This window comes from Apodemus sylvaticus, chromosome 5 (genome assembly GCF_947179515.1).
Source record: "Apodemus sylvaticus chromosome 5, mApoSyl1.1, whole genome shotgun sequence".
NCBI lineage: Eukaryota > Metazoa > Chordata > Mammalia > Rodentia > Muridae > Apodemus > Apodemus sylvaticus.
Genome location: NC_067476.1, coordinates 129,150,097 through 129,178,009, shown reverse-complemented (window position 1 = coordinate 129,178,009; position 27,913 = coordinate 129,150,097). Strand labels below are relative to the sequence as shown.

The window sequence follows — 27,913 nt, the reverse complement described above, 5'->3', positions numbered from 1 at the left end:
GAAAAACCCTGTCTCAAAAAAAAAAAAAAAAGTTTGAGGTTGAGTATGGTAGAGTATGGCTTTAAGGCCAGCACAGAGTAGGGTGTGGGGACAGCAGATAGACTTCTATGAGTTCAAAGCCACCCTGGTCTACATAGTGAGTTCCAGGAGAGCCCATGCTACATAGTGAATTCCTGTCTCAAAAACAAAACAGAAGAAAATAGAAAAAATAGTTTGAGACAGCGATGTTACCTACATTGATGTACAGAGATATATGATCATTCTATAGTGTGTATTTATATATGTACTTAATAAAATTGCGGTCCCCAATTTTCATGAGTGTGTGTGTGTGTGTGTGTTTGTAAATGTTTTACACAGTGAAGAAACACATATCCATAATCTTAAACTAAAAAAAAAAATAGTTGATATTAAAATCAGGAATAAAGATCCAGAGAGACAGCGAGCCCTAAACCTGGTCATGAACCTGCCACTGTACAGTAACAAAGCTGTCCAAAATCAGAACTGAATACCAACGCTCCTGGGAAAAAACAAGAAGTAAACATCCAAAGCTTGGAGTTCTGAATGCTGTCCCTTAAGCCCGTCTCCAAAATGGATAGAGAGGAACTTGCTCAACATACTAAGTGCGTTCCTTGGGGTAATCGATAATTTAAGATCTTGCATCACCCTAAGCGCTAATGATAATGGATGACATCAGCCTTAGAGTCTCAAATGGCACATGACAAAGGCCTGCCTCACAGAAAGAACGCCTCTGCTGAGCAGAACCATCCATGCAGCAAAGAGTCCAAGTGCCAGCAGTCTAAAGCTGTGGGCACTGCCTATCAGTTGGGGTCAGACCAGAGGAGAGCCCCATCTCACTGTGAGCGAGGGTGGCATGCTTACTGGGCACATCCTGGCCCTTGCAGGGTGTACACCTTCCCCACAGTGATGAATAATCTGGGGTTATTCACTCCATCAGCACAAAGAAGAAAAGAAACAGAGTTCTGAAAAGGAGCCGTGTCTTTAGATGTACATTCAGAATGCTGCTTGGGTTGGGAAGCCATGTGCTGGTCAGTGCTATCAACTATAAAATATTTTACTTTTAGGAGAACAAAAGGTCAGATGCTAAAAAACCATGCCAGACAAAAACGGAGTTGAATTCAAGCCTTACAACCACTAGGCTGGCAAAGATACTTCACTTGGCAATTTGTATATCTTTTAAACTTAGGGTGTGGCACACTAAGAACGCCCTGTGTGGTGGCTCTAACCAGCTCTCTGGAAGACACACTTATTCATCCTTTACTATGTCACCGAGCCAGGGGGTACGTGGTGGCATCCTCGAGCCCAAGAACTCCCTAGCAACTTGGTCGAGCCTCTTGGCGTCAGTTACACAAATTGCTTCATGGCTACAACATCCTGTCTTCTCTGTATAACCTCCATTCTGGAGGGAAGGCACAAGCTGGCTTCCCTGGAGGCAGAGAGATGTGTGTAACACACACTGCTAGCAAGGCCACTGTGCAAATCCTCAGGTGGGAAATATTACCCCAGCACGGCGCGAACAGCACAAAGACAACCTGCATGTCCAGAATACGTCTCAGACCTCTGTGCTGGCCTCAAAGCATCTTCTTTATCTAAAGAGTCTGCATTCTCCAGTTAGACTTAAAAATACACTATTAAATAAAGAAGTTGTTGGAATCCATTTATTGCTTGTAGTAAAAAGTAACAACATTAAAAAAAAAAAGTTGTCACTTTAAATGTCACAAATACATTTTATTGTAGTGTATTTGAAAGAAATGAAGATCCCAATTTAGTTCTAAATCATGCTTTTAACAAGAACAGTGTCTCAGCATAGGACAGGGCAACTTAAAAGTTGTGGCCAACTAGATGTTTCATTTTCATCCACTTGTAGGGAGCCTGGGAGAAGTTCCCTTTTCTTTCTAAGATCTCTTGTGCCCTCTAGTGGTCTTCTTATGGAAATTACATCCATCATTTAAACGTTCCATTCTAGAACTTTAAAACAGGTTTTTAGAGTCATTTAACTTCGGGATCATTGGAAAATGTGCTTTTTTTTTTTTAAGTGAGGTAGATTTTAAAATCCAAACTTTCTCTGCAATTAGAAAGACTTCAAAGCATGAGCCAGGCCATGGAAGTCCCCACCATCCATACGGTTGTGTTCCATATGCCAATCTTAGAGATGCTAATCTACAGCTCCTGGAGGACTGTCCACCAAACCACATATCTGGCAGGGGATTTTGGTGACAAATTTCCCAGGATACAAGAAAACCCCCGGCTAAGTGCTGTGATTGTTCTACATCTCCTTTTAAAATGTGTCTGGATCGTCTTACAGCTCAAAACATGAAATTCCTAGGAGCTGTTAGAAGTCAAACTGAAAAAAAGCATTAGACTATAAGATGTCTCATAAAATTAACTTTGGGGGCTGGAGAGATGGCTCAGTGGCTAAGAGCACTGGCTGCTCTTCCAGAGGACCCGGGTTCGATTCCCAGCACTCTCACTGTTGCTCACCACTATCTGTAACCCCAGCTCCAGTGGACCCAGCGCCTCCTTCTGGCACCAGGTATGCACATGGTACATGGACACACAATGAGAACTATGTTTACTAACTAGTAACTGCCTCAAGAAATAAAAGGTAGGGGCAGGAGAGATGGCTCAGTGGTTAAGAGCACTGACTGCTCTTCTGAAGGTCCTGAGTTCAAATCCCAGCAACCACATGGTGGCTCACAACCATCTGGGAAGAGATCTGATGCCCTCTTCTGGTGCATCTGAAGATAGCAACCGTGTACTTACACATATAATAATAAATACATCTTTTAAAAAGAAAAGAAAGGAAAGGTAGGTTTTTGTTGTTGTTTGGGTTTTTTGGTTAGGTTGGGGTTGGTTTGGTTTGTGTAACAACCCTGGCTTTCAAGGAACTGGATTTGTAGGCCAAGCTGGCCTCAAGAAAGGCAGTATTTAAAACAAACAAACAAACAAACAAAACCTTTGTTTTAAATATTTTCATTTTAACTTTTTAAAGTTGAAAGTTTTAGATATTTATTAATGCAAATTATTTTCGTGAGATGTGTGTAGTGATTTGGTGCAAGCATGCAGCTGTAACAATCAAATCTGAGCACATTTTTTATCTCCTTAAATATTTACGGAGCGCCTGATGGCCTCTCTCCTGACAAAGAAATTTTCCATCTAGTTGAGCCAACATGATTAACTGTAGCCATCTTCCAACAGACAGGATGCCATGCAGGAAAACTCCAGCTCCTTCACAACACCACCAGACAGTATGCAACCTTCTCTCGGCCTAATCTTCTTTAAACCCACAAGGACTTGGAAAAGAAGCTCCCCCACCACCACCACTCCAAAACCATGCCAGTCTTTCTAAGCCAGGAACGTCTCACGTCCACCACTGAAGACCAATTAAGCACACTGTAGTTTTTCAAGGTGTGTCCGGTAGCAGCTTTGCTTTGTTCCCCACGTAATGAAAGACAGGGAAGAGTAACTTCGTTAATTAGCGTCTGAGTAGAAGGGCAGATTACAGCATCATTTTCCACGTGGCTAAATGACAGAGACAGGAGAAGGGATTATGGTGCTAATTCATTTGGTTCTGAATATGTTGCTAGTTAAATAGCGGGAGGGATAATTACATCCCCAACCCCGTCCCTGGTTTAGTGTCTTAAGAACTGTGTTCATCACCATTAATTATCAGTGCGAGTGGCTACTGATGAAACAGATGTCAGATGTGGGGGAACTAAGAGTGATGTGGCAGCCTAAGAGGCAAGCAGCCACGCCTACTCCACCACGCTGTGCGATGTTTTTGTGCTTCTAGCGCTCTTACGGAGGTAGAGTCCACACACAGTTTCAAGATTTTAGACCCACAAGTCCTAAAACTCCAATCTGTTCCTTTTGGATAGGGGGCTTTTAAAATGTTACACTTCTATCCCTTCTTCAGGCAAAAGCATTGTCTGTGTCCGTCTCCACCTGAACTCACTACTGGGTCCTCATCTTAACACGCATGCCCCCTCCTCGTCTCTGATCTGTTTCTTCTGGATTTTCTGTGGTGTAAGCAAACAGAACAGTTAGCCGTCAAAGGCTGATGATCAAGACAAGGTAGCCAAAATTTCTAGCTTTGTGGGCCCTGCCCACTGGAAGGCCATAGCCCATTCTACAAAGCCTTGAGAGAAGAAAAGGGGAGGAAGGAAAGGAAGGGATGAGAAGCCAAGGGAGACACTGAGAGCGAACAGGGACCATCAGTTCTGTAAATGAGATTTATTCAACTCTTCTTTTGTTTTGTCTTTCTTTTGTTTTGCTTTTACGAGACAGGTTCTCTGTGTAGCCCTGGATGTCCTGGAACTGACTCTGTAGACCAGGCTGGCCTCGAACTAAGAAATCCACCTGCCTCTGCCTCCCAAGTGCTGGGATTACAGGCGTGCGCCACCACCGCCCGGTAAATGAGATTTAGTACTGTCAACTTGACAGGGTCTAGCATCACTAAGAGGCAAGTCTCCGGGCACACCTGTGAGAGACTATCCAGGTTAGGGTAGCCTCTGCACACAGCTAGGGAAGGTTATCTTGATGATATTTATGGAGGTGGGAAGCCCTGCCCACTGTGGATAGCACCATTCCCTGACTGGGATCCTGGACTGTGTAAACGTAGAAAGAGAGCCAGGCAGTAACAGGAATTGAAGCTGTCTTCTGAAGACCCAATGTTACAGTGTAACCACTGCTTCAAGCCCCTGCCGCTGTACTTCCCTAGGATTGGTTGTAGTCTTGAACTGGGAGCTAGAAGAAACTTTCCCCCTTAATTTGCTTTGTCAGGGTATTTCATCACAGCAGTTGAAAAGTTGTAAAGCTGAGGCTAGAGAGATGGCTCAGTGGGTAAGAGCACTGACTGCTCTTCTGGAGGTCCTGAGTTCAATTCCCAGCAACCACACGGTGGATCACGATCATCTGTAATGAGATCTGATGCCCCCTTCTGGCATGTCTGAAAATTGCTGCAGTGTACTTACATATAATAAATAAATAAATCTTAAAAAAAAAAAAAAGAAAGAAAAAGAAAGAAAAAAACAAGTTGTAAAAGGGTAAGTAAATGCTGCCTAGGAGCCCGGTGCTGGACTGAGGACAGCTTTTGCTTTTTCTCCTGTTTATCTATATCCTGAACAGCAGGTAGGGCACCAGGGAGTAGGTTTACAAAGAAATTACCTTACTAAAAAGTCTAAGAGATGGATCGTTTTAGTGGGCTGCTTCTGTGCACGACACTTTTAGCATTGCATTTATAAACAACTTTTCTAAATGCAAAAATGTCTTGGAAAATATGAGTGAGTCTTACTATTCCTCTGGAAAAATGATAATTCATAAGATCCAAATGTGCATACTCTTTATGTGTAAGAAAACAAAAACAAGAACTTTGGAGGGTCAGTAAGAAGGCACAGCGGGCAGCAGTGCTTGCGGACAACCTGAATTCACTCCCTGACACCCAAACGGTGGAAGGAGAGAACTGATGCCCACGAGATGTTCTCTGACCTCCACACATGTGCTATGTAGCATGTGAATTCAGGCACACGCATGCACACACACACACACACACACACACACACACGCGCGCGCGCGCGCGCGCATGCATACAAATAAATGTAATAAAACCATTTTTAAAAAGAAAATTCTTAGCCGGGCGGTGGTGGCGCATGCTGGTAATCCCAGCACTCTGGGAAGCAGAGGCAGGCAGATTTCTGAGTTTGAGGCCAGCCTGGTGTACAGAGTGAGTTCCAGGACAGCCAGGGCTATACAGAGAAACCCTGTCTCGAAAAAAAAAAAAACAAATCTAAAAAACAAAAACAACAAGAAATACTTTTGGAAATGTACCTCCTTCATTGGTAGGTTAATTTGTGCCCCCATGCTCAACCTAATCACCCCCTAAAGAACCCATACACTCAGTCGTCCATCAGGATAATCTCTAAACTGGAAATGCCTTTAAACTGAAGTGTTTTGCTCATATAAAATGGAACTTGTAAAATGACACTCATGCACGCTAAGCACAACTTAAAACAACAAAATACCATTTTGCTATAACAGATTAAAAGCTTTTTAATAACTGAAAATATAGTTCATTAATCATGTGAAAAACCTCAAGTTTGATCTCTTGCTCTGAAATAAAGATTTAAAAAAAACTTATCCAATAATCTACAGAATCGCTGTGTCTAAAGAAGCAGTTGTTGGTTATATACGCTGACATGTTGAACTTTTTTTTTTTTTTTTTGGTTTTGGTTTTGGTTTTTCAAGACAGGGATCCTCTGTGTAGCCCCAGCTGTCCTGGAACTCACTCTGTAGACCAGGCTGGCCTTGAACTCAGAAATCCACCTGCCTCTGCCTCCCAAGTGCTGGGATTACAGGCGTGCGACACCACTGTCCGGCTTGGTTCAATAATTTGAGAAGTACTTTTAAGTCTTAGTATTTATCATCTGAAGACATTCCTCTTTTAGGTACCTATCTTATTGAAAATAAAATGCTATGATTACTATTTTCCCATGGTATCTGTTTTTATAGAAAAGCAATTAATCTTCTGTGTTAGTGTGCCCTGTTGTAACAAATACCTGAGAAGAACAACTTAAGATGGGGAAATGTTTTTCCTGGCTCACGAATGTGAGGCTTTGGTGTGACTTGGTGGAGTCGTTCAGAACATGAACATCTGGAGACAGAGACGATGCCTGCGCACTCTCTGGCTTCCGGTTTCTATCCCCTCAAGCCTCCAGACTACAGGATGGTGCTGCCCGCATTCAGGATGTCTACACCTTTGTAAATCCTCTCTGGAACTCCCTCACAAATACAGTCTCCCAGGTACTTATCGACAGGATCAAGGTAACAATCAAAACCAACCGTTACCATTTCTCTAAGTAACTAACAAGTAAAGGAATTACGGCCACACAATGGGCACGCCATCTTGGAACAGGCAGTCAACAGAAAGAACAAGATTCTCTTTTAATGGTTTATTATCTTATGTGTGACACTGTGACTGGGTCTGATGTTTTCATACATGTATGCGATGTATTTGCGCTATTTGCCCTTCATCACCCTCTCTCCTCCTACTCCTGCTCCTCCTGCTGACTGTCTTCCTCTCCCCCAATAAGCCCGCCTTCTACCTTTTACTTTGTTTTTAATTGATGACCCAATGACTTTCACTGGGGTTGTTTCCTGGATCATGAGTGGGTGGTCAGTCATGGAAGCACGGGGCAATTTTCTAGAGGCTACACCTGAAGAAAATATAGCTCCCTTCCTCAGTAACAATTAACTCCCTCTTGTCTCTCCCAGTTTCACTTTCTGTCTTACCACAGGGAAAGTAGGGCCTCCCCTCATAAGCCTCTCACCTCCAGCTACTGGTTAACGACAAAGATGGTGAGCTGCTATATTAAGTGCATAATGAACAGGGCATGTGATCGCAATATCATATAATGTATTCAGTGCTCACAGAAGCCAGAGGGTAGCATTGGGTCCTCTGGAGCTAGAGTTATAGTTGTAAGGTGCCATGTGGGTGCTGGTCCCTATCGAGAGCAACAAGTCATCTTAACCACTGAGCCATTTCTCGAGTCCATCTGCCCTACCTCCTCCCTGTACATCTGGGGGTTTTGAGACAGGGTCTCTCACCATGTAGCCCAGAGTGGGCTTTGAACCAGGATCCTTGCGCTTCTGCTTCCAGGTGCTGAGAGAACAAGCACATGCCAACATGCCAGGCTCAGAGGTGACCTTTCCCCCAGAAAACATCTGAGCGGTTTCATTGTTCTATGCAAAACTAGAGCTTGAATTCAGGACCTTCCACACGGCAAGCAAGCACTCTGCCTGCCGGTGTGTTTTGCTGTTGTTTGTGGAGGAAGTATTTTGATTGAATCCTTGGATGCAGAACAGATATGGGGGGTGGGGGGTGGTCAACAGTACTTGCATGTGTACCTAGCTATAAATAATTCTAATCCCTAAATCTGAGAGTAGTATTAATTAAGAGAACCTATTCTTCAAATAGATAGTAAAAATGGCAGGGGAAATCTGAGAGCTTTTAAAATAAAATTAAGATGAAGCTATAATAACTATCAGATTTCCTAAAATATCATAAAATTTTCATTTATGGGAATTTCCTATTAAAAAAAAACAAAATTGCCAATTTGTGAATATGTTATCAATAAAATGTCTCTAAAGGAGGTGACTTCCTGAACAGCTAAGGGTGTTTCTGCCCAGGGGGCTGCCCTTCCTGCCAGACACAGAGGAGCAAGCAGCCACACCTGCCCCTCTGCTGATGGTGGCCCTACCAGGGACTTCCTACCTCCACACCTTTGCCCACTCTGTCCCTTTGGTGGAATTGTGATTTAACCCCCTCCTCGCCGCCCCCCCCCCCCCGCCCCCGACCAAATTCAAGGGGTTGCCTTGTTTGCAAAGTCCTTATTTCTCTTAGGTTATTTCTTCAGGGAGGTATGGTAAGATATAAGAAGGCACATGATCTTCAGAATATAGTTTGATGAGCTTGGACAACTGCACATGTCCCCTACCTGGGCACACTCACAGCTACCTGCCCTGTGCACGATCCCCTCTTGTCCCTCCTCCACTTAACTCTCGGCCCCTTTGTGATTTATGAGGTGCTAGTATTAACCTCAGGAAACTGCACAAGGTAGGCAAGCCTCCGGTGCCTTCCATAAATAATATTCAGTGTTTCTTGGATTGTTACATGTAATTGGAGGTACACTAAGTGCAAGTCTTACAGGAAGTCACAGATCTTCACAACAGTTCTGTGCCATGGAAAACATACTACACTGCTAACAGAGAGGCATTGCCCCCAGAGCATCAATTCTTTTTTGCAAACTAGTTCACTGACAAGTGGCGGAATCTACATCAGAATCTAGATCTAGACCATCACATGCTCTTAAAAATGATGATGTAATACTACACATTCTTACTTTTAAAAAACGGCCAGTTTTGATACTTTTCTAAAATATTTGTCAAATATGGAGACGAAGAGGGTACAATTAAGTCTCCACAGGGAAGCAATCGTCTGTGTGAAGGGACTTCCTATTGCACTCTTAGTTCAAAGCAGGCTATTATGTCCTCACAGTTTTAAGCTGAAACTCTGTTGGGGGCACACAGGATCCTCACTTGGGGTCTCAGGGTGCTGCAGTAAGGTGTCCTCCTAGGCTGCCTTGTTGGGAGCACAAAATCTCTCACACATTTCTGGGGAAACCATGAATGTTGAGCACCCAGGATTGTCCTTTCAGAGGGAAGAGCATATAACGTCTTTCTCCAGAAAGCTGGGAACTGGAGGAGATGACTGGCCTGGTGATCTGTGTCCTCTGCTGGGCCAGGCCATATCAAGCTTCTACACCCAGGACCAGAGGTGTTCATAATCTAAATGAACCTTACAGCCAGAGAGAGACTCCTCCAAGCTCCCACAACCAGGACAACCAAGACCAGAGACACCTAATAGTCTAAATGACCCTTATATTATCTATACAGCCAGGGGCTCCCCCAAGTTCCCTCAACCAGGTTTAGAGATGGCTAATAGCCCAAATAACATCTGTCCTGTATGAGACCAGCCCAGATCCTTTCTTAGGCTTTTAAGCTAATATAGATAGCCCATCTCCAGAACTCATCTTGTTGGAAGCAACGATATGTACCCTGAGTTGACCTTTGATATATTCACCATCCTCATACACCAGGGATTGTATTACACTGGGAAACGTTTTCCCAAATTATACTGTGTTTAAATATACTGGCAATAAACCACCTGGAATCAGACTCCCTGAAGTCTGACCCAGGTTGACCAAAGTCAATCCGAACCAAAATTTCCTTCTCATCTCTTGGAGGTCCATTGCCCTACCTGCCTACACCTGCAGGGACCCTCCTTCACTGGCTGTCTACAGTGGCTCACATACACAGCCACATGGTACTGACCAGCACACCAACATGAGGCCTCTCCATCACAGCCATCTCAGGATGGAAAACCTCCTGGGCCACAGCTGACTTCTTTCAGAGCATCCAAAGAGAACCAGGCAGAAGCTTCCAAGACTTAGCATACTCTTCCACCGAGCTGTGCCGGAAGAGCATTCACAACTTCCCTGAATCACACAGAGGGCACTCACAGCCCACCAACTGACAGGAGGACTGGTAAAGTCACACTGTAATGGGGGAGGCAAGGTGAAAGATAGAACAGGGCTATCTTGGAAAATGTACTTTGCTACTGCTATACCTTCAAACTGCTACACTTGGGGGATGTCATGGGACACAGATGGTAAAGACTCCAACCGGAAAACTCTTGAAGACAATAGCATCCTTATTCAGCAAGTTTCAGAACACAGGTGGTTTTATTAGGAAGACTAAATTGGCAGATCCATCTTCAATTTTGTTTTATTTGATAGTTTTCTAACTCATTGCAGGATTAAAGACTGCATTTTAACCCCCTAACAATAAACAGATAAATTTTGTGGCCACATAGAACCTAATGAAAATCACCAGATAGTCTTGCTAATTATGCTATCCAAGAAACTCTAGGAATCCTTGAATGAATGTTATGAGAATCATAAAAATTTCATCTACCTGATTGAGGATCCCTTAAAAAGTATCATAAAAATGATCATCCCGAGAGGTTTACATCACACAGGCACTGTGCCAACCGTACCTGGCCTTGCGAATGTGCAGCTGAGGGTAGTGGTTGTGCCTGTGACATATGTGCACTGCAAAGTCTTCATTATAGTTCAGACATGGAATGTTCCCCACTTGATCAAACACAGTTATCAGAGTTGAGCCTAAATCACAGAAAGAAAGAAATGTGTCCTTATTTTACCAAGGGATAACTTTAGGATTTCAGAACAAAATGTGGTCCCCGTGCCAGGTGGAGCCTTACTGGTCATAATCAAGTATACACATGATTTTGCTTCAAGTCTGGCGAGCAATCTTCTTTCCCGTTCGCAAGCGTGCTACTTTAAGGGTAAGTTCCCTGTCAGCTTATTGGGAACACCAGACTGTTGAGGACCTTACCTAGGCTCACATAGGTTGGCACTATAAGGAATATGAAGTACAGTTCTGGTACTGCCTTGAACACAGTCCTGGAGAGGAAAGACAGGGTGGGACGGTGTTAATGACAGAGCAGTCACACTCCCTGCCCCTGAGGAAATGAGGTGTCTGGGAAGTCACGTGGGCTCAGTTGCTCCCGGCCTGCCCTGGCCAGGGCGTCTCCCTGGCGACCTTCTTCCCTCTCTACTTTTCCTTCAATTCCAAAGGGCCCTCTCCTGTCAGTCTGGTGGAGGCCACAGGAATAAAAGGGCATGATGTCCGAGTGAGTGGCACACCAGATTTCTGCTGACATTAACCTTTGACCTGGCATCTGGATGGTCTGGTGTGACATTACATAGTGACTTGAAAGCTGAGCCTTTCACCCCCACCCCCACCCCGGAGGTCTGCAGGCTGTCAGAGATGCATCGCCATGACTTGATGGCGCACACCCTGGTATTCCGGATGCTACTGCAGCCCGTCGAGTTCATACGGATTTCTAAAGAGAGGACCAAGGAACTCTTATTTTGAAAACGAGTAAGTTGGTGAGGCTTGCCTCCTTCCTGACCGGTCTTTAAATCACTGTACTACCTGTTGGCCTCAGAGGGCAGCAGTTTACAATGAGGGCTTGTTAGACAACAAATTTAAAGAAATCAATTGTTTTCTTTACTGCTGCTAGTAAAGTAAGAGGATTAATATTATGATGAAATGCTTTATGTCGTTTGAAAACTATTCTGTAGGGCGCCCTCCACTCACCGGATGATCTCCTTGAGGCAGCCAGTGGCGTACTCGTCCACAGCCACGAAGAAGTGCATAAACAGTGTGTTCAGAGGCTGTAGGGGTAAGAAGAAGACGGGAGTGAAAGGCTGGACCCAGACAGAGCAGGGCTCAGAGCAGTCCCGAGGGCAGAGCTGGACAGCACGTGTGGGTGACAGCTTACAGCAAAATGACAAGACCGCCAGACAGCAGTCTGAGCCCCGTGGACACTTCACTCACTGCCTTCTGTCTGACTAGCACAGAATTATTTAAGGGACTAAGGACTCTGAATCTAGAGTTCCCGGCTCTTACTCCTGCCCTCATGGATGAATTGTGGGTGAGGAAGAGCCTGCAGGGGAGTGAAATCTGGACTCCATAGTCTTGCCTTTGGGGGTGTCTATGCCAACTGGAAAACAATCACCCTTTCCCTGGGGCTCCCGCGCCAGCAGCTGCTGCTCTATTCATGAGACACGGGGGAGAGATTCTCTTATGAAATTGAAGGATGGAAGGCAGATGCCACATTAGGAGTCCGAAGCCTTTTGTTGTTGTTGTTCAACATTCCCAGAGTCCAAATCAAATTATTACTCCTGGGATCTAGAAAACCTGGGAGTTAAAAACTCAGAGAAGCAAGACCCTCACACGGCTTTTAGCAGCCAAGCTTTAAAACAGCTCCGTCCTTTTAACCTTTGGAGGTTAACTGACCTAAGCAATCACAGTACTCCCATATAGCCATCTCTTGGTCCCTGTGTTCGTGAGCATTCTAGAAATAACACAGATGGAGCTGACCACTGAGAGTAGTTCTGGCATTTGCACTGGGAAAGTGGGAACTCTGTTTCTCTCTTTCCTAATAAGGCTGCCTCTCTCAGTGTCAGTTCTGGACATTGGTTCCTGGACCTCTGCAGGTACCAAAATGGAGGGATGCTCAACTCTGGTCCCTCTTTCAAATGGCATAGTATCTGTGTATAAATATCCTATGTCTCTGATGTGCATCTCTTATCATGTTTAACCACATTTAAGTGTGGCTCGAGGGGGTGTTCTACTGTGTTGTTTGGAAATAACAAGACTAAGCTCTGCATGTGTTCAATTCATGTACAATTAAAAAAAAAACAAACCAACAACACTTTCCATCACTGGTCAGTTGAATCCATAGGTGTGGAACCTGCAGATGAAAAGAGCCCACTGCAGTTTTCTAGGTAGCCTTGGGTTACCAACTACATAGCTAGGTGCTGTCTACACTTCGGTCAGACTGCGTGTGACTCAGAAGCACTCAGCAGGACTTGGCAAGAGCAGAATTGTGAGTTTGACCTTCGACCTTGAAAATTCCTCAAAAGCACACAGCACAAACTCCAAATCCAGATAACAACACCCAATAGGGTTCTAAGCACTCTCGAGGTGTTAATCCTTTAATCCCATAACCTTTCTGAGACTCTGCTTAGCATCGGACAGGCCTGGCCTTGGAGTATGAGGCTTGCTGCTTCCTTGATTTATCTAGAAAATTCAGGATTTGCTCTCTAAATGTCTTCCAGACAAAAACCACTACTTCCTTTGCAAATGCTAATGCGATAGACAATAAGCTAAGGACTTAATCAAGGCTCAATCAGTGCTGCTCAGAGAAAAGGTAATGTTATAGATGCAAACCAAAATGTAATTCCACATTTTCTGGCAAATATGTTGAAAAGGAATAGAGTTGGGGCTGAGGAGATGGGCCCGTGGGTAATAGTGCTTGCATAGCAAGCATGAAGATCTGAGTTCAAATCCCCCACAGAAAAGACAGACATGTAATCCACCTGTATAAAACCCTGGCATTCCTACATGAACATGGGAGGAGGAGAAAGGCAAAGGCCCAGGAGCTTGAGGCCAAGCTGCCTTGGCATGGGCAGCAAAAAAACAACAAACTGACACCCTGGCACAAATACGGTGGAGGGAGGCATGGACGGACACCTAAGGCTGCCCTGGCTCCACAGCCATCCCGCACCATCTATTCAGCACCACTTACACATATAAATGTGCATATCCATATACACCGTAGTCATCAGCACACACATACCCAAGAATAAGAAGGAAAAAGCATGTTGGTTTTAAATGTTTTATTTAACCTAATAAGTTCATGTGTAATTAACACATAATATGCAAATTATTGTATTTGATTATTTATTTGCTTTGAGACAAGGTCTTGCGACAGAGACCTGGATGGCCACTTATTACATAACACTAACTTGAGCTCACAGCAATCCTCTTGACTCAGCCTTTCAATTATTTTGATTACAGGCATTGTGTGACCATACCTGGCTTATTAATATAAAAGAAAATCACTAATGGCATACTTCGCACATTTTTTTCTACTGAGTACTGCAAATCAAGTATGTTTTATATATTAAAGCACATCCCAGTTCAGACTAGCTAACTTAATAGCCCCCTGAAATCAAAAGCACCAGACTCTACCAAGGCATTTTAAATGTTACAAAATATGACTAAGTCTAAGGCTCTGTTGTCATTTCTAGGGCAACTGCATAGGTGACAGGGGCCTACCTAGGATATCACAAACATCAGACAAGGACACAGAGACATCAGTGAGATGTGCATATCTGACACATAAATTCCTTGCTTGCAGCTTTTGTTAATTTAAAAGCGTGAGGTAGGCCGTGGGGGCAGCTGGCTGATGGGGCCACCATGTACCCGTCCTGTACACTCTGGCCTCCTGGGATCCAGCATCCTATCACCTGGTTTTTAACTATTATGATGGTTCCTGCATCAGTTGGGTTTCTCGACCCAGACACTGAATGACACTCGTCTGAAACCAGGTACCCCCTCCCACCGTCGGATTGTTCCAACCAACGTGCGTGCTTTGTGCTTTCTTACTGTGCATGGGATTTCTTTGTCAAGTTCCCTGAACACTGAGATCCAGTTGTCCTGCTTGGCGACATTCCAGTTGGGATAGTCCAAGAAGATGGAGTGGGCCATGATCTCCTCCTTGTCGTTGCAGACGGTAACAGCGAGATTTGCCTTTTCTCTGTGAAAATGCATGCATAAACAGAGACAACCAAAAGTGAGGTGAAGGCAGGCAAACGCCTTGTTCCTCTAAGCTAGTGGAGCTCGGGACCTGCTGCCCATTACACCTGGAGGGGGAGAACAATGTTGCTGAAAGTTTGGGTGGCTTGTTCGGGGTATATGAAGTCATCAGGCTATTATGTAAAATCATGTTTCATCAGAAGTGTTATGTTTATCATAGTAAATATCTGAAAGCCTTCCCTGGCACACTGGGCAGAAGACCTTTCCACAACACACTTTCTCCTATCACCGTTACAGTGGCCAACTGTCCTTTGCTGAGTCTTAGCTGATACTCAGGATATGAGACACCATGCCAAAAGCCAGCGAAGTCCTGGGCAAACTGGGACGGGCTGGTGGTCTCCTGCGCACAGTGGCAGAGCTATGTTTACTTCTAGCTTTACTGGCATTCTTGTGCAGTTTTTCTAAGCCCAGAGCCCATGTCCCAAGTCGGAGTCAAATAGCACCTAAGCATCTGTAGTTACCAGTTCACTCTCCATTGCTGTAATAAACACCAGGACCAAAAGCGACTCAGGGAGAGAAGGGTTTATTTCATCTTACACTTTGAGGTCAAACACCATCATCACTAAGGAAAGTCAGGGCAGGAGCTCAAGGCGGGAACTTATGGGAGAAACCACAGAGGAGTGCTGCTTCCTGGCATGTTTCCCACTCGTGCTCAGCAACACCTATGCCTGAGGGTGCACCCTCGAGTTCTCTCTTCCCCACACCCCACCCTCGGGATTGAACTTCTGAACCCAGGGTTTCACCAATGCTAGCTAAATACTCTAGCTCCTCCGCTAACTTTCTTTTGTTTAAGCTTTTACTTTTAAATTTATTTATTTAGTTTTTTTTTTTTTTTAAATAATGTATGAAACTCAGAGGTGTTGGATACCCTGGAGATGGCTGGGAACTGAACCTGGGTCCTCTGGAAGAGCAACAAACGCCCTTAAGTGATGAACAATCTCTCCAGCACCAAGCAACCTTTCTCATCCCAGGACCCGCTCAGTGTGGTGGACCCTTCTCCGTCAATTAGAACTCAAGAAAGTGCTCACAGACACTCCCCCAGGGCCAAGAAGATGGAAGCGGTTCCTGAACCTTGGGTTCTTCTTCCCAGATGTGTCAACCTCTGGGACATGCAACATCGACTGAGAGTTGATACAGAACCAGAGACCCAGTGGGCTCTCCTGTAAGCTAAGGTTTCCTGGCACCTTCATCAGTCAGTGTGACAAGTGGTGCCTTCCAGCACTTACGATGGTGGACTGTCCCAAGGAACTGTCTCAACATCCTGCCTGCCAGCCCCATGACACACCAAGACAGTAAACGTCATGACTCAGTATACAACTTATCACAGGAAGAACATCTGCATATAAACTGACAGGCAATTTTTCACTTGCTTAGCTGAATGAAATTAAGTATCATCTTTTTTTTTTTTTTTTTGACTTTTTCAAGACAGGGTTTCTCTGTGTAGCCCTGGCTGTCCTGGAACTTACTCTGTAGACCAGGCTGGCCTCAAAGTAAGAAATCCACTTGTCTCTGCCTCCCAAGTGCTAGGATTAAAGGTGTGGCCACCACCGCCCAGCTTATTAAGTATCATCTTAAAGACTACTTCAAAGTCAGATGTTACTGTGCTTTACAACCACCCCTCTGCTTTTCCACAGGATCCAGTGCCCTCCTTTGACATCCAAGGGACCAGACATGCATGTGGTACACACATAGACATGCAGGGAAAACACTCACACACATAAAATAAATAAATCTTAAAAGAAGAAAATAAACGTAAGTGTGGACTTCATCCTGTGTGTAGCACTATTTTTATTACTTGACCTCAAATCATTTGACTAAAACATTCATCAAGCAGCAGTTTTACACACAACACACACACACACACACACACCTACCTCATACTTCAGCTTCATAATTTTCTCTAAATCAACTCACATTGGGCTTAAAGACAAATATCTTACCAGGAAATTTCTATCACAAATGGGAAAGCATTCTCCTCTGCTATCAATGGGAAATAACTACAAAAAATGACATCTTTGAATGAGAATTGCATGTATGCGATTGCATGTATGTGGTGAGATCTCTTCACAGTCCATTATGCATATGCACAGCTTTAGGAAGCACTGTCCTTGGGATGCTGATCTCAGCACCTACCACTTCTGGTGACAGTGACACAGATCTTCCCCCTCAGCCATGGGGGAATGAACCAGGATCCATTCACATGGTCCAAAAGCCCTCCCCAAGCCAAGTCTAATGAAAGAAAGGTCCTATAGATTTTAGGAATATAGAATCCATGCAAGGGGTCCACTGACAAGAAAAGGCAAGCCCATAACTTTTTGTGTGTTTGTTTGTTTGTTTTTACAGACAAAGTTTCTCTGTATATCCCTGGCTGTCCTGGAACTCACTCTGTAGACCAGGCTGGCCTTGAACTCAGAAATCCGCCTGCCTCTGCCGGCTGGGATTACAGGCGTGTGCCACCACGCCTAGCTATAAGCCCATAACTTTTCAATTCAACAAACTTCTCAATTCAACAAAGAGTCTCCTCTCCTCTCTTCTCTGTTCTCTCTCCTCTTCTCTCTCTCTCTTTCCTCTCTCCTCTCTCTTTCTCCTCTCTCTCTCTCTCTCTCTCTCTCTCTCTCTCTCTCTCTCTCTCTTTCTCAGCTTGTCTGCCCTAGGCCATAACCTATCTGAGAACCAGCCCTCTAGTTCATGTGAAAAAAAACAAAACAAAACACCCATCAAACAAAAAGCCAGCACACATCAGATATGACCATCACAGCAGTGGTGGGAAGGAAGAGGCGGTCAGGAACTGAGGACAGGGAGCTGCCATTGCCCTGGGGGAGCAAGGGACAATGTGTTCCTGGAATCTCAATTTTAACTTGAAATGCATTTATCCATGGGAACCGTAGGGTGGTGGTTGGGTTCTATAGCACAATTAACACGGTACCATACTGCACAGACATTATGGATTAAATAAGCTTTTGTGGGTTGGCCTGGGAAGCCAGCCAGGAACAACTTTGTTTCAATGGGGAAAATGCACTATAATTTCCAAATAGCTGCCATAATAAAAAGAGACTTCTGTAGCATTATCCTTTTGTGTACATAATTTCCATTTGTTATTGCCCCTAAGTCATTGTGCCCTTCTAGGGACAGATACAAACCATTCTGGGATCAAAAGTAGGGGTAAGAAGGATAGATAAAACCCATTCTGGGGTGGAAGGGAAATGGCAGAAAGAGATGCTATGCTTTTTAAAGATGGGATTTACACTGTTCTTTGTAATAATTCAGATACAGGCTTTTGGGACCTTCAATACATGCCCATAGCATGTCTGTGTCTATACGTGATAGATGCATATACAGCATGTACTTCACACAAATGTCATTAAAGCTCAAAGGTATTGAATTCCCAGCAATGGAAACCAGAACTCTTTTCTTTGGAGTAACAACTGTCTCATTTGTTCCACTGGTTTAAGGAACTTTCCAAAGCCAGGCAAAACTTATTTCAAGAGTACTTGGCGGGGACTTTGGTGAGGCCGTGTCCTTCCTGCCTTGTTTTAATGAGTGAGCAAGAGACCTCAGTGTTCACTGGATTCATCATGCACAGATGGGAGGCTAGGATGGGGCCCTGGTCATCCTGGCCACTGTGTGGCGCCTGCTCTCAGCAGTTCCTGCCCTGACTCATCTGTCTTACCCAGTCTGCTCATTTTTATCCTGACCAGTTTTACCCATTTCTTTGTGAATGAGAGAGAGAGAGAGAGAGAGAGAGAGAGAGAGAGAGAGAGAGAGAGAGAGAGAGAGAGAGAACAACCCTAAATAGATGAGAAAAGAAATCGCTGTTTTGAAATGTCTCAGAAAAGACTCCAGTCATTAGGCCTTCAGGTCAGCCTGGCAAAGGGCCAGGAATCAGCCTGCAAAATGAAAGAGGGGTGGGTTTGGGAGCAGATGTTCTTGATGCAGCAGGAAATGAAAATGTAAATTTACCTTTTCTCCTGAAGTGCGCTGGCTTCTAAGGCTGGGCACAACCTTTGTAAGGATCATATTTTAACATGATTGTCTCTGGCCTTGAACTCCACAGCACTTTTGTCTCGGTCTCCCAAGCACTGGGATCACAGGCACTGGGACACCTCGTCTGACTGACGTACAGTCTTGCAGTCTCACCACATCTTTCCATGTGACATAGCTGTACTTTACTTTCTACCCACCAAGGAAGTAAAAATTACCTTCAAAACTGTTCCAAGATCCAGCTTACCTTCAGGACTAACTGGATGCTGAATGTCAAGCCTTCGGCGAAGGCTTAGCACATGACTTAATTAGTACAGGATTTGAGAAAACAGGCTTGTGGAAGCTTTGGGGAGAAGAAAAAGATCTGTAGGTGGGCCTCACTTATAAGACACACGCCTTCCGCAGCCCATGTCTGAAGACCCAATTAGTGAACTTGCCTTTGAGGACCAAGGAAGAGGCCCTGCATTCTCTGCCCAACCTGCTCCAGCCGGATAGAGTGAGTCTGCAGATGTAAGGAGGGAGCAGAGTGAAGACGGACCTACGTTCTGATGGGAAGTTGGAGTTGTTGGAGTGGCTAAGGAGGAAGGAGATGAAGGCAGGTAAAGCCTACACTAAGTCTAAAGTATCTGCTTATGGCCCAAGGAGTCAAGTTCCCCAGGGAAGACAGATACTTAGTTGCAGGTCTGTCATCCATGTTAGTCAGACACTAACCATGCTGGAGCCACAACTTCTTCCAGAACTAATTTGAGACTTTATGAAGTGGGAAGTTGCTATGTACATCTATTTTCTTACTTCTTGTTTTAGAAAATGGTCACAGAACCACGTATAAAATGACACAGCCTTTCTCAGAAGCCCTTTCTGCCGTGTGTTCATCATCAATCTTTCATACACACACAGGCATCTCTCTCTCTCCCCCTCCCTACCTTAGGATAGAGTCTCTCTACATAGTCTTAACTGTCCTGAGAACTCACAATGTAGTCCAAGTTGACCTCAAACTCACAGAGATCCTCCTGCCTTTGCCTCCCAAGTACTGGAATTAAAGGTCTGCACCACCACACCCAGCATACATGGGTCTCTTTATAGGATTCAAATTGGCCAATCAAGGTCTGACGATACTTTGGTCATCCCTATACTATCCCCAGAGCTGTACCTAGGAACGTTTATTGGAACATGACTCTATTGAGTTTCCTTCTTCCAGATTTGTGTGGGTCTTTTGCTTTCCCACATGAATTTAGATTTTTGTTATTAAGTTCAACAAACAATCCTGGGGGAGACTGGGGAGGTGGTTGGCTTTGCCCATTTGTGACTTTAAATCTTCATATTTAAAAGGTAGCAACCGCCTTGATTTATATAATTTTTCCTTAATAGCCTTCAGAAAGTGACAATATCCCCCATGAACATAGGATGATCATGTCAGTTTTAGTCTAGAAAATTTATGTTCTTTGGCATAATGTAAATGTCTAACATTTCTAAATGATCCACGCGGCTAGTTCTGTTCATGAAAATGCAGTTTACTTTACTTTAATTTAATGACTTAGCAGCTGGCAACTTTAAACTTCGATGTGAAGTCTAATGATTATTTTTTACATATTCCTTCTGATTCTCTGCATAATGAATAAATCACCTCAGGTTCAAGAAACACCATGGAAGAGGGAGTGGGAAAAAATACAGGGCTGGAAAGATGGCTCAGCAGTCAAGACCACTCCCTGCGCTTACAGAGGAGCAAAGTTCAATTCCCAGCACCCACTCGACAATGCACAACCACCCGTGATCTCAGTTCCAAGCCAAATACTCATACACAGAAAATCAAAATAGGTTTTGGGAAGAGGCTCTCTGAAATACTGTCTTTGGCCAGGACAAGGCCATTGTACTCCTGAGCTCACCGCAGGGATGACAAGGTTATATGAAGCTGATGCCAACATTCCAGCAGGCAGGAAAAACCAGATTCAGTAGGTTAAAAATGGAAAGGGCAGGGGGGACATGAAGGTGGGGAGGGATGTTCTAGGAAGAGTGGGAAGGAAGAGTTGGTTAGGCAAAACCAACACATATACATGTCCATAAGTCTCAAAAAATAAATAATGAAACAAAAAACAAAGAATAAATCATTTGCCAACAAGTAATCTTTTACTCAGAAGAGCTCTTAACCACTGAGCCATCTTTCCAGCCCCAGTTTTGCTGTTTTTAAGAAAGGGTCTTTCCTCAGTGAAACAATATTCGGCAAAACCAGAACGGGGAAGTGGGAAGGGGTGGGTGGGAGGACAGGGGAAGAGAAGGGGGCTCACGGGACTTTCGGGGAGTGGGGGGTGGCTAGAAAAGGGAAATCATTTGAAATGTAAATAAATTATATCGAATAAAAAAAACATAAAAAAAATAAAAAAAAAAAGAAAGGGTCTTTCTGGGCTAGAGAGATGGCTCAGTTTTTTTGTTTTTTTTTTTTAATTTTTTTATTCGATATAATTTATTTACATTTCAAATGATTTCCCCTTTTCTAGCCCCCCCACTCCCCGAAAGTCCCGTAAGCCCCCTTCTCTTCCCCTGTCCTCCCACCCACCCCTTCCCACTTCCCCGTTCTGGTTTTGCCGAATACTGTTTCACTGAGTCTTTCCAGAACCAGGGGCCACTCCTCCTTTCTTCTTGTACCTCATTTGATGTGTGGATTATGTTTTGGGTATCCCAGTTTTCTAGGTTAATATCCACTTATTAGTGAGTGCATACCATGATTCACCTTTTGAGTCTGGGTTATCTCACTTAGTATGATGTTCTCTAGCTCCATCCATTTGCCTAAGAATTTCATGAATTCATTGTTTCTAATGGCTGAATAGTACTCCATTGTGTAGATATACCACATTTTTTGCATCCACTCTTCTGTTGAGGGATACCTGGGGGCTCAGTTTTTAAGAGCATCGACTGCTCTTCCAAAGGTCCTGAGTTTAAATTCCAGTAACCACAAGATGGCTCACAACCATCCATAATGAGATCTGGTGCCCTCTTCTGGAATGTTTTAAGACAGCTACAATGTATTTACATATAATAAATAAATAAATCTGAAAGAAAGAAAGAAAGAAAGAAAGAAAGAAAGAAAGAAAGAAAGAAAGAAAGAAAGAAAGAAAGAAAGAAAAGGTATTCCTATGTAGCCCAGGTTGACCCTGAACTCACAATTCTCCTGCCTTAGTCTCCTAAGTGCTGGGATGGCAGGTATACACCATCATACGGCATGTTTTATTTCTTACTGCAGTAGTTAAGAAATTCAGTTCAATGTCAAATAAAAGACATGATAACAGTTAACTTCACATTGCTCATTAGAGTAAAAAAATTCATCTAATATATGATCATGGCATTAAATGGTTTTAAAGCTCAGCATGTTAAGGGAATTCATATATTGAGTTATAACTAAGAATAACTTAAAATTGATCAGATATTATTATATGAGATTATACATATTTATGTTAAATACATATAACTATTATATTACATTATATTATACTGTAGTAGGTATTGACAGAATTTTATACTTTTTCTTCCTTTAATCTGTCAATGAAGCAAATAGTTTGCATTCTGTCTCTCCCCCCTCCTCTCTGTGTGTGTGTGTGTGTGTGTGTGTGTGCGCGCGTGTGCGTGTGCGTGTGTGTGTGTGTGTGTGTGTGTGTGTGCATGCTTGCATGTACCGGAGGTTAATATTAATCCTCAGTCATACTTCATCTTATTTTTTTTGAGACATGGTCTTTGCCATCTTTGCAAGCTCCTCTTGTCTCTTTCCCAGTACCAGTTTTCTTTTGGTGGTTGTGGGGAGGCTGGGTTTGTTTGGGGTTTTTTGTTGTTGTTCTTGTTGGGTTTTGGTGGTCGTGGTTTTGGTTTGGTTTGGTTTCTTAGTTTTTTTTGTTTGATTTCCCTGTGTACTCTTGGCCATCCTGAAACTTACTCTGCAGACCAGGCTGGTCTCAAAACAGAAACAAAAACAAAAACAAAACACACACAAAAAAACAAAAAATAAAAAATAAACAAAAAAATAAAAATAAAACAGAAAGAAAAGCAAAAGCCAGGAGGCAGCAGTGGATGCCTTAAGTCCCAGCAGTGGGAGGCAGAGGCAGGTGGACCCCAGCACCAGTATTACAGCCGTGAATCTCCATATGCAGCTTTTCTCTCCCTTGTGATAAGGTCTCTCTGAGTAGTTTCATCAAGGGACTTCCCCAGTAGGATAATTACATTTTTTCTGGTTCTAGTGTTTTTGGTTTTGTTTGTTTGTTTGGTTTGGTTTAGCTTTTTTGTTTTTTGCTAAAGAAAATTTGGGATGGTACCGTGAAAAATAGGTAAAGCCAGGCATATTGGTGTAGCCAGCACTCAGGAGGAAAGGGGAGGTAGATATCTGTACATTCAAGGCCAGCCTGCTCTACACAGTGAGTTCCAGGCAAGCCAAGGGCTACACAGTGAGAGAGATGATGTCTCAAAAAGGAAAACCAAAAAAGAAAAAAGAAAAAAGGATTTTCATTGGAAACGTGGAAGTTTAAAGTGGCCATAGCTCCAGCAAGAAGGCACATTTTGTAATTATGCACTGGCTTTTTTATTCATACTGATATTTTATGGCCTTAAAGTATATTGAAGTAGAATACTGTCTACTATTAAGATAGCAATTCTAAAGGCGGGCAGTGGTGGCCCATGCCTTTAATCCCAGTACTTGGGAGGCAGAGGCAGGTAGGTGGATTTCTAAGTTCAAGGCTAGCCTGATCTACAGAGTGAGTTCTAGGAAAGCCAGGGCTATACAGAGAAACCCTTTCTAGAAAAAACAAAAAACAAAACAAAACAAAAAGATAGCAATTCTAGTGGGTCTGGAGAGATGGCTCAGTGGTTAAGAGCACTTTGTCTGCTCTTTCAGCCGTCCTGAGGTCAATCCCCAGCAACCACAAGTGGCTCACAACTACCTGTAATTGGATCTGATGCCCTCTTGGAAGAGATCCCCGGTGGCAAATCTCTTTCCCCCAGTACTATTACTTTAAATCTTTATATGCTTTCATATTTTTGCTTTATTTTTTCATCAGCATGACCATCTTAATCTTTGCACTAAAGACTTCTGTTCATACACATGTGTTCTGAGTATAGACATGTGTGAGAGTTTCATCTCATCTTACATGATTTTAATACATCCTCCATTTTACGTCTTTTTCTTCTCTCGTCCTTGTTGTATGAATGAACGAAGTCCCCTGAGGCTCTTCTACTCAACACTCACTGCTAGCTGGTAGTATTATTCTGGGAGACTGGGACCTCTGAGACGTCTGGCTTCACTAGCAGAAGTAGGACGCTTCCGAGGTTCTACTGCCTTTGGTCCTGGCCTGAGCCGTCTGCCCCCTGCCCTGCTGAGAGGAGAGCAAGCCGTGCTACAAGCTCCCACAATCCTATCCGAGCCCCTTCCGCCATGATGGACATCCGTACCCTCTAGAGCTGTGAGCTCAGATAAATCTCCCTTCTCTTACGTCACTTCTGACTGGTGTTTTGTCACAGAGACAGAAGTAACTAGCACACTTCACCTCTTATAGTCCTGGGCTTTAAATTCTATTCCATTTTCTCCTCAACAGAGCCCACATGACGATCTCTAGGTCTATAGTTTCATGATGATTGTAACCAAATGAATGAATTACATACATTTCAAACAAAGCATTTACCTTCTGCATGTGAAAAAACAAAACAAAACAAAACAAGCCGAGCAGTGGTGGCACACACCTGTAATCCCAGCACTCTGGGAGGCAGAGGCAGGCGGATTTCTGAGTTCGAGGCCAGCCTGGTCTACAGAGTGAGTTCCAGGACAGCTGGGGCTACATAGAGAAACCCTGTCTCGAAAAAAACAAATCCAAAAAAACCAAAACAAACAAACAAACAAACATTTACCAACTTATGAATGGTCTGTGATTTTGTGAGTTTGTGATCAGAGTCAAATGTGGCTGTGGCTGGAAACTGAAGACTCAGTGATTGAAATGATTGACATGCAAGGCTGGCAGGAGATGGTGGCTGTGGGCTGAGCTGAGGCTGTTATGAACACTTGCCTGTGGCTATGGGATTTGAACCTTGGTCAGCATGGCGTCTGAATTCTGAGAGGGAGAATTACAAGACTCTCAGGAGAAGTTACAGGATTCTGTGTGCCTTGGAAGCCACAGAGTCTCACCTTCTGCTACTTTCTATGGGTCACTCAGAAAAGGTACCCATGTGAAAAGGCGCAACACGGGGGCATGAACATTAGGTTGTATATCACAGAGGTGAGGCATAGCCTTATGCCATATAAAGCAATAGGCTGTGTAATGTTTTTAAGAAATCTGATTGAAAGATTTTATTCCTGGGCCCACAGAGAGCTTAGATAGATAGATAGATAGATAGATAGATAGATAGATAGATAGATAGATAGATAGATAGACAGACAGATAGATAGATAGACAGATACATACATACATACACACATACATGTTGATATAAGTGATATATACACATACACACACACATACAAATACACACACACACATACAACAGGCAGAACAAGATCTTTGAAGAAAAACATTTGTTCACATTTTTAAATTTAGAAGAGCAAACCTGGCCTCTGCCACTTCTGTAAGCCTGACCTTAGCAAGCCTCCCATTCTCATACAGAAGGTGGACACAATGGCAGGAACCTCAGAGACCGGTCAGTTGGAGTAACTCAATAACACGATCCTGGTTGGCACAGAGCCTGATGTAAGTTCTCAAAAACGTGGTCATGTTAATAATGCACCCCAGCTGACTGTACTCGTGAATGGGCCAGTTGAGGTTTCGATTCAAGTTTGCTTGACTCTAAAGCCCATGAGAAGCTTCAATTTACACACCACTAGAGGACATGGAGGTTGGCTGTCACCTAGATTTCTTGCTAGGCATTTATTTGTCCCTATGCAGTGAACTGCTGTGAGATGAAGGGAGTGGGATCCTTTTTTGGTGCGTGATAAGGTTTTGAAATGGTGGTGGTGTCGGTGGTTTTCTCGCTGGGAATTGAGCCTTATGCTGGCTGACAAAGCTCTGTCTCTAAGCTGCACTTCCCGAGCCCTGCAGTAAAACCCGAAAGGTTTCTTGAACTTACTCCGCTAGGTACTTACAGCAAATAGATTATGTTGAGCTTCCCGAACAGCTTCTGAGTAAATTTTCTAACGAGGCTTTTGATACAGAAGATGTCCTGTGATTCTGTTCTTCGGCAATGCACCACCTCAACCTTCCCTCTGGGAGAAGTGAGGATGGACATTTTTCTCTCCTGTCTGAGACAGAGAGAGAGGGAGAGAGAGAGAAAGGGAGAGGGAGAGGGAGAGAAAAGTCCATTATTAATCTCATTAATCTCTCATAAGCTCAATTACAATCCCTACAACCCTGGACAGTTACTTAATTTCATGTGGCCAGAGTACCCCTGTGTAGGGGTACTCAGGAGCCCTCAGGGGCCACATTTTCTCAGGTGGTTGGCTATGATAACTGCTAAAATGTTGCTCTCCTAAAAAATGAACTGAGAACTGGCCTGTCTAGAACTGTCTACAACTATTTTAAAACTGCTTTAGATATTGAAAAGGCTTATTGACGGACTTAACCTACTGTGGCAGCAATACAGTTGTGTTCTAAGGAAAATATTGGCTTACATGCCCACATTCTCAATGAGATATGGAACCTGGAACCCTAAAAGATAGCAATCTTGAGAGGTTTTAAGGAGACAAAAATTTAAAGTTTAAACAAGAAAGCACAGGCTTCTTTAAACAGTTTTCCTGAGGGATTCCACGTTTTGGAACCCTGGGTGCCAAACCCATTCGAAACCATGAGTTATAATATTTTAGAAACATCTCCCGAAAGGCTCATGTATTAAGGGTTCAGTCAACAACTTGAGTCACTATCGGGAGACAGTGGGACATTTAAGAAAAAGTGAGATCACTGAAGGCATGCTCTTGTAGGGGAAGAACCCTGGTCCCTTGCTATCTTTCTTGTTGTTTTGTAACCACCATGAGGTGAACAGACTTCCAATGTCATAAATTCCCATCATGATGCTGCCAGAGACCCACAGCAACAGGGCTAGCTGAGTGGGGATGGAATCATGAGTTCAAATCAACCACTTTTTCTTACAATCTCATTACTTTTGTCCAAAATGGGGGAAACTAGCAAATCCTTGAAAGGCTTGAAGAAGTCCACCACAGAGACTTACTTTCTCCTTAATACCCACATCTTTTCCACAGTCTTTCTCAGCAGAACCATCTAATGGCTGCAACAGCAGGGTGTCGGGGTTCCAGAAAGTTTGAGAAATGCTGCCAGCAGCAACAGTAGCCCACAAAATGGTTTCAATTTTCACTTAATATCTCAAAGCTTGTCTGCCTCTTCTTTCCGTATCTCTTTCCCCTTCTGCTCCTCCCTCCCCTTCTGAGGGGTGAATTATTACATACTAATAAGTCAACTGAAATCAGGGGAGTCAGCTTGGCATGGTCACAGTGCCTCAGAGAACAGTATAGAGGGTCATCCTGTGGGCAACTCTTAGTCCGTCTCCTGCACTGATGACCACAGTTCTGATTTCTAGCATGCAGTTGATCTCTGCCAATTTTAAATCATTATATTAATGGAATTACATAGTATGTGTGATTTTTATCACACAATGTTTCCTGTTACTTTTTGTTTTCAAGCTTAGTCTAAAGAGATTGAATGCTGCAGGGCCCTGAAGATGAAACGCACTGTGCTCATCCCGTTAAGGAAACCAAACCTCAGGGGAGAAAGTGGCTTCGCTCAGGCCATACACATGTGCAGAAGTAAAAAACAACCAAACAACCAAACAAACCAACCAAACAAACAAACAAAAAACATTGGCACCTCAAGCCAGCACTGCCTATGCTATTTCCCACCGTGAGCTCTGTTCCCTCTCTTCATTGTTCCCCAGGGATTCAGATCAAGCCAGCACTGGTTTCCCCTTAACTGCAAATCTTCAGTGAATAGTCTAAGACGGAGTTAACTAGACCCTGGGAAGACAGCAGGGTGACAGGCTGGAGTCCTCCAGCAGCCCTCCTGCCACCAACTGCACAGGCCAGCAGAGAAGTTTTATCAGCACCTTCAAGACAAATATAGCTCCTGGGGACAGCCTGATG

General features: G+C 43.7%; 1 protein-coding gene across 1 annotated transcript in view; it reads right to left on the bottom strand.

Annotated features, from left to right (window-relative positions):
• Positions 1–26,057, bottom strand: part of Cfap61 (cilia and flagella associated protein 61) — a 288,694-nt gene extending 262,637 nt beyond the window's left edge. The window contains exons 1-5 of the mRNA XM_052181504.1: positions 25,910–26,057; positions 14,617–14,767; positions 11,758–11,834; positions 10,990–11,057; positions 10,631–10,757 (exon numbers count right to left, since the gene is read on the bottom strand). Coding sequence (XP_052037464.1) covers positions 10,631–10,757; positions 10,990–11,057; positions 11,758–11,834; positions 14,617–14,767; positions 25,910–26,052 — 566 coding nt within the window. The 5' untranslated portion in view covers positions 26,053–26,057. The remainder of the gene's footprint in view (positions 1–10,630; positions 10,758–10,989; positions 11,058–11,757; positions 11,835–14,616; positions 14,768–25,909) is intronic.
• Between the last annotated feature and the right edge of the window lie 1,856 nt (positions 26,058–27,913).